The sequence below is a fragment of the Cydia strobilella genome, chromosome 2 (genome assembly GCF_947568885.1).
Source record: "Cydia strobilella chromosome 2, ilCydStro3.1, whole genome shotgun sequence".
Taxonomy (NCBI): Eukaryota; Metazoa; Arthropoda; class Insecta; order Lepidoptera; family Tortricidae; genus Cydia; species Cydia strobilella.
Window position 1 is genome coordinate 16,135,103 of NC_086042.1, and position 6,864 is coordinate 16,141,966.

Here is a 6,864-nt window from a genome sequence, read left to right on the forward strand (position 1 = left end):
AAGGTTATGAAGAGTTACATAGAAAATGTCAATGGCTTAAAAGAGAATAAGGGCTCAACACACAGATATATGTTAAGGGCCACGACACTACCAACTAAGCAAAACATGTCTAGAAACTTACAGTTTCCTACACTACTTAAATTATGTTACGTATAATACGAATTGAGAGCTCAAGGCGTAATTTAAATCGAATTATATCGATTACAAATCACACAGCGCTTGTGTAATGTGTACTCTCTAAACGACAGTCCAATATTCTGAAGCCAAGTCCGCCACTAGAAAACCTCTCTGTTTACAGAATAAATTACATTCGTATTGAATTTGGACTGGCGCGAAGCGGTTTGTGAAACAATTCGGAAACCGAGATACTTTACCTAAATAAATAATAACAACCAATACTAACGCCGACCTAAATAAATAATCAGATGGGAATGTGAATCTAAATTTAATCACTGACGTCTATTTCAATATTTTGTTTAGGTATTTATAGAAATACCGAGAATACTTATAGGAAGTATTCTCGTTATTTCTAATATAATAATTTACAAATCAATCTATAGAGCATGATTAATTCAGCCTGCATAGAATACGAGTACTTAGCTTGCTTTCATCTGCTACACCTTCTTACGTGACGTCTAATCCAATTTACATTTTGACGGAACTTAATATTTTCTAAGGTGCACTTTAATTTGTTATTTTCGCCGGTGGAAGAAAAGACAACCAGGCCACCCAACCACACAATTATGATCCTGTCTATGACATGACGTGTTGTCATTAATATTATTTGAATTTTGAATTGTTTAGGTATCAATGCTACTTTATTAAGTGTGATAAACTGATAAAACAATTATAAATTTGTTAATGGTTTAGAAACGGGAGAAATCTAGCTGCTATATTTCATTGTCAGTGAATTTCTTTTTTAAGGTGCATTATAAAATACAGCAGTGCCCACTATTTTCTACTGAAACATTATTTTTTAAATATCTGTTTAACTAAATGAACAGACGACATTGAAATTGAAATTAGTTTAACAAACGTTGCCTAAACCTTTTCTGTTACTAATTTAGAAATTATTTAAATCAAATCCCAAAACCTAACATCCATCTACGGCACATCTACGGCGAACCTATACTCATTTTGATTTCGAGTTTGCAAAATTTCAGTTTCAAAATCAGGAGCGGTAATCAGACAGCGGAGTGATTCGAAATGAATACATAATGGTGTTCGATTCACACTGCCGGTTGTGAGTTGCAATTTTATCGTAATTTTTATTTTTATTTAACAATGATACCTTACTACCATATTAACCTAGTTCTCAATTTCGTCATAAATTATACCAGTCTGCAGGTCAATCCAATGTAAGCATTCAAAATGATATCTAAATGCATTTTTTTAATGCTCCTTTGTGTGGCGATTAGCAATCTCAGGTATTTGGTGCTAACGTTATTCCTATCGATATTACGTAGGTTAGTGGGGCAGAGTGCTCGAACAAATTGTCGTAAATGTGGACACGCTGGACAAAAACACCAATTTAGTTTCAGGCACTTGTTAGGTAGGTCCATAATATCTTTAAGTTTTTGATAGGAACCAACTTCTCCGTCGGCCATATTTAATTTTATGGCGGCCATTTTGAATTATACGTATATAATTAATATCTCGAGTTCTAAATAACGTAGTGTCTTAATATACGCATTTGGGGTCAAAAAATTGGTGCTTTTGTCCAGCGTGTCCACATTATCACCTTAAACTGCCCTACTAGTACTAGGTATCATGTGATAACTTGTAGGTACTTTAGAATGCTTAGATAGGTAGTTGTGTAGATGTTTGACAGATTGCTACTTAACAGCTTAAATTTGGACGAAATTTGGCACAGCAATAAGCTTAGCTTGTAATTTGAATTAACTTAAAAATTAACTTAAGGGTTGCCAATATAGATTATTCTTGCAAGGGTACCTACTTAAAATGTTTGCAATACAACAGGTATATAGATGGATTATAATATAGGATAGGTACTTGACATATAAGGAATAATTACTAGGAAAAATGGGAATTTGCATAAGTACAAATAGGAGATGTACAGGTGTTAGTATTTAGTAATTAGTATTTTAATAATAATACTAGTATTTAGCAACACATTACATTTATAATAATGACAGTATTTAGTAAATAGTATACTAATAATAAAGAGCAATGTATCCGTGGTACGTAAAATTTTCGCCATTAAAACTTGGCTATGTAGGTCGCCCGGCAATTTGAATCAACGTCACACTCCGCGCGGCATGTCAAACGCACACAAACTACATTTTCTCAAGCGTGACACTCTCATATTTGCCTCGCTATATTGCCTTTCAAAATCGAACCGATCGGAATAGCATAGTTTCAATGAAGTCGGGCGGGGAAGTAGACATTTTGACCAAAATAAACGAATGCAACGTGATGATGATACCACAATTCACAACAATTGAGTGGTAAGGACACTAAGGACTTAATTTTGACATAAAACGTGATCGACATTTTGAAATGCATTGAGTCGAGTATGATATATTAATATGTAAAATCAAGGTCGTACTCTTACAATTTTTACATGTTAAGTTATATAGGTAAATTAAGTAGTTAGGATCTCAAGTGCAAATATGTAAAACATTACCAGGAGCAGATTTAAATACCGACCATAATCTATTGCCACACACAACTTTGAAGCAAGAAAGAACAAACGAAAGAGAAAACCAAAGATTGTAGATCTCAGTAAACTAAAAGAAACGTACAGTGATAGCAAAGTGCAATTTAGTAATAAATTAGGTAACAAGTTAGAAGTATATAGAAATAATACGAATAATAATGAACATAATATTAGTGAAGAATTAAGATGGAATAATATTCGAGACATAATTATAAATACTGCAGAGGAATGCTTAGGCTTCTCGGGGGAGCCTCACCCCTAGAGAACGCGTCCCAGGGGGCGGATAGGGAAACGCTCGGCAGATATGCAGGGTAGGGGCGAAATAAAATAGCCCCCGCGGACCAACAGGCCGGAGATGGAAACTTCGTTAACAAACCCCTGGATTCGGGCTTCTTCGACATTATCGGAGGTGAGGCCGACTACAGTGCTGGGTGTTTGGGCTGGAGCACTCAGAAGAGTTGGCGGCGAAGGAGTCCTGCATGGACCAACGGCGGCACTCATGCTTTGCAGCAAAGCAATAGTCTTGGTGTCAGGTGGCAACCGACCGTAAAAACCAATAGCCAATTACATATATTAATCATGAGGCCAAACTACAATAAAAGAAAGAGAACTAATGCTAAGGCGTCCCCCTCAAGCGACGGGTACTATGGATATGCTGCAAATGCTAGGGCGTCCCGCAGAAGCGACGAAAACGCGGATCACCGACTCGCTGTACCACTGTTCGAATTACGCATAGCTACTTGGAACATTGGTACAATGACAGGACGCAGTGCCGAACTAAGTGCAATTTTAGAACGATGTCGCATAAACCTATGCTGTGTGCAGGAAACAAAGTGGAAGGGCGCCAAATCACGGCAAATCGGAAAAGGTTTCAAACTCATTTACAACGGTATAGTAAACACCAAGAATGGTGTTGGAATAGTATTAGACAAACACCTTAGTGAGATCATTGTAGAAATCAATAGAATTAGTGACCGCATCATGTCCGCGAAGATCGCATTAGAAAAACAACCATGCCTTAACGTCCTATCTGTCTATGCACCACAAGTTACCAAAAAGCCGAAAAACAGCAATTCTGGGAAGACCTCCACGATCTGTTAAAAACACTGCCGGCAACAGAGCAAAAAATGGTATGTGGTGATTTGAATGGCCATGTGGGAAAAGACGGGGACGGTTTCGAAGGTTATCATGGTGGCTTTGGTTTCGGCCAACAAAACAGTGACGGCGCTACTATTATGGAATTTGCTGCCTCCCAAAATCTTGCAGTTGTTAATACCTTCTTTCAAAAGAAGGAAGAACATTTGATCACATATAAGAGCGGAAGGGCAAAGACGCAGAGAGCCGTGACCCTTACAGAAACGAAATGCTATCAGAAAAGTAGGTGGTTTTACCTCCTTTTCTACATAATTAGGCAAAAGATGCTGTCTTTTTCATTTCATTGTCTGGAATCTAAGAGTGCACCATCAACAATAAGTGAACTTTCAGCGGCATCCCCCATTAAAGTCGGTTTTTTTTTTCTTAAAAATTATGTAATATTTGTATAGTTTACTAAACCTAAGCAAGAAGGAACACTTTTTACAAAAAATATGTTTAATTACGCCAATCGTGTTATTTCCTCTTAGAAACATCTTTTGCCCTAAATTTGGTTGGTTACTAAATTAAGCAAGTAAACAAGTATAATATCAAAAGTATAGTCAGCTCCGTGCTGTGCAGCCGAGTTCTCCCAGGAGAAATTACACTGCGGGCGACTGATGGATATGGCGTGCATTGCGGCAATATTCTGATATAACTTGACCTTGCATTCGGCCTCGATATGTATCAGAAACTGTATTCATACTTTATTAGTAGTAGCTGCAATACTATATCTGTGTTAATACAGCATTTATAACATTTATTTACGTTTGGACGGCCGAAACTTAAATTGATCATAGCATTATATAACTTAACATAATTTGTATGTGATTTTCTTACTTACTTACTAACAACGGCCTCAATACTATTCCGATAGACCCCATATTTGGCTTATATGTAATATGGATTTTTGGTACCATTTGCATTATCTGACGTCATAACCTGGAATTTATGGATAATGTTCAATATATAATTATTAATTTATATATACCTTAAGCACGTTGAACAGCCAACTGCACGATTGACCAAAAAGTTCCTTCAGCTTAAATATCGTGCACGACTTATTAAATCACTTTCACTCGTTTACAAAAATCGACGACTTGGATGTAATCTGTAATGCGTACCTACCTATATATATTTTCTGTATAGCCATCCACCTCAACTTTCCTGTCGACATTTATACTCGAACACGTGTGACAATATTTTGTGCCTCGACCTTCACAAAAATGCGATCCGCCCTAGCTCACTTAAATACAAACATAACCTGGGTTTTATTTGTATAAAGCCTGGGTTTCATTTGTATTTAAGTGAGGCCTGGGGCCGGTCCCACTTGAAACTAGCAAAGTTCCAGATTCTTGCCAAATTAGATTTATCACAGAGCGGTTCGCTGATTCGATTCCCGCGCGTGACACGAACGCTCACGAAGAATAAAAACTTATAGAAGCGAGAGCACCACCAGCATCTACTTAAGAATGGTAACCAAAGGATGACAGGCACCTATTTCTGACGAGTTATTTCTCAATCCAATGTTCGAGTTTGAATGGGTGCGTTTCACCCAAGTTAAACACTCGCCTCATTTTGAATAGGAGGAAAGTAAAATAAGATTATCACTATTATAATTCTAGGAGAATATAACCAAACGGAGACGCCACGTCTGTAATTTTCTGTACAAAAAAATCTGTCGATTTTTGCGGGGGAGGGGAACGTCAAATGTATACGTAACGTAAAAATAGCCATGTCAGATAAACTTCAGTCCATACGTTGTGTATGACCGTTGGCCGACTATTTTCGACAGAGGGGAACGCCTGTTAATGGCTACTCCGTTTGGTTATATCCACCCAGTTATAATTACTTTATAAATCGAATACTTTTTACAAGCTTTTTATTAACTTGCAATGTACCTATGTATGTACGGGTCAAACCTTATTGCAAGTTAAATTTGACCCACTTCCCGACTTCCATTGAAGGTGAAAATTTGCATACATATGTAAGTAAGTCGTGTGACAATGACATTGACAATGCAATATTATGATACCATCAAGCTGATCTGATGATGGAGACAGGAGGTGGTTATAGGAACTCTGTGATAAAACAACGAAACCTAATTGTGTTTGGAGTTTTTAGAATTGTTTCGATGAGTATTAGTTGCCTGTGGAAAAAAAAGTACAGTCAGCGATAAAAGCTTGCACCAAAAATGAAATTTTTGCCAAAAACTTATTATAACTTCAAGCTACATTAAAATTTATTTCTGTCTCATTTATAGTGCGACATAAAATAGTAGAATTAAATGAAATGGAACTAAAAAAAATCCATACTAAATTGTTGCCATGTTTAAGCATTTTACGTCAAAAATGTGTCAGTTACGTAAGAAGTAGCGCCCTCAATAATTTTCTACAATTTCTTATCGGACTATATACCTTAACGAATAATTTATTCATGCGAAAATTGACCCGGGAATTCTTAATTATTGTTGGCAATCCTAAATTCACACCTAGTTTTTTACTTTAAATAAATATTTTCTTTCTTTACTCTTTTTAATATGTACGACAATTATTCCAGGTGGAATAATGAAACTTTCAAACATCACAGACTGAATGAATTTCAGCTGCAACTTATTTGTGAACTGTGAAGCAGATATGCATCTAACGTCATTTTCACGTACAATATGTGCAAACGTTTGCATTGGCAAAATACATTGACTCAGCAGAGTCAGCAAGAAATGAAAACGATTTTTTTTTCAGAAATCTTATTAACTTTTAAGGATCGCTTCTGCTCGGCTAACGTTTCCTTTATTCTTTCAAACGTGTCGCAGTAATGTGACAATCATTGATTTACAGCTAATTGGGTACGACGTACGACTCAGGTCTTGTTTGAAACGTGCTGACAATATCGCAAAAAGAAAACTCACAGTGTACATATACATAATATATAGGTATAGTTTCTAAAGCATTATCAGTTCTTCTAGGTATTGTATAACTCTGTACCTACCTTGTTATAAAATACGAGCTACCTTATAATAACGAACGTCGTTAGCACTTTTTAACTGACGTCAA

At 36.4% G+C, this 6,864-nt stretch overlaps 1 protein-coding gene across 1 annotated transcript; it reads left to right on the plus strand.

Moving 5' to 3' along the window:
• The first annotated feature begins 3,259 nt into the window (after positions 1 to 3,259).
• On the plus strand, positions 3,260 to 3,781 carry LOC134749556 (uncharacterized). Its single transcript, XM_063684547.1, has one exon. The coding sequence runs from the start codon at positions 3,260 to 3,262 to the stop codon at positions 3,779 to 3,781; it is 522 nt and encodes a 173-aa protein (XP_063540617.1).
• Positions 3,782 to 6,864: the final 3,083 nt, after the last annotated feature.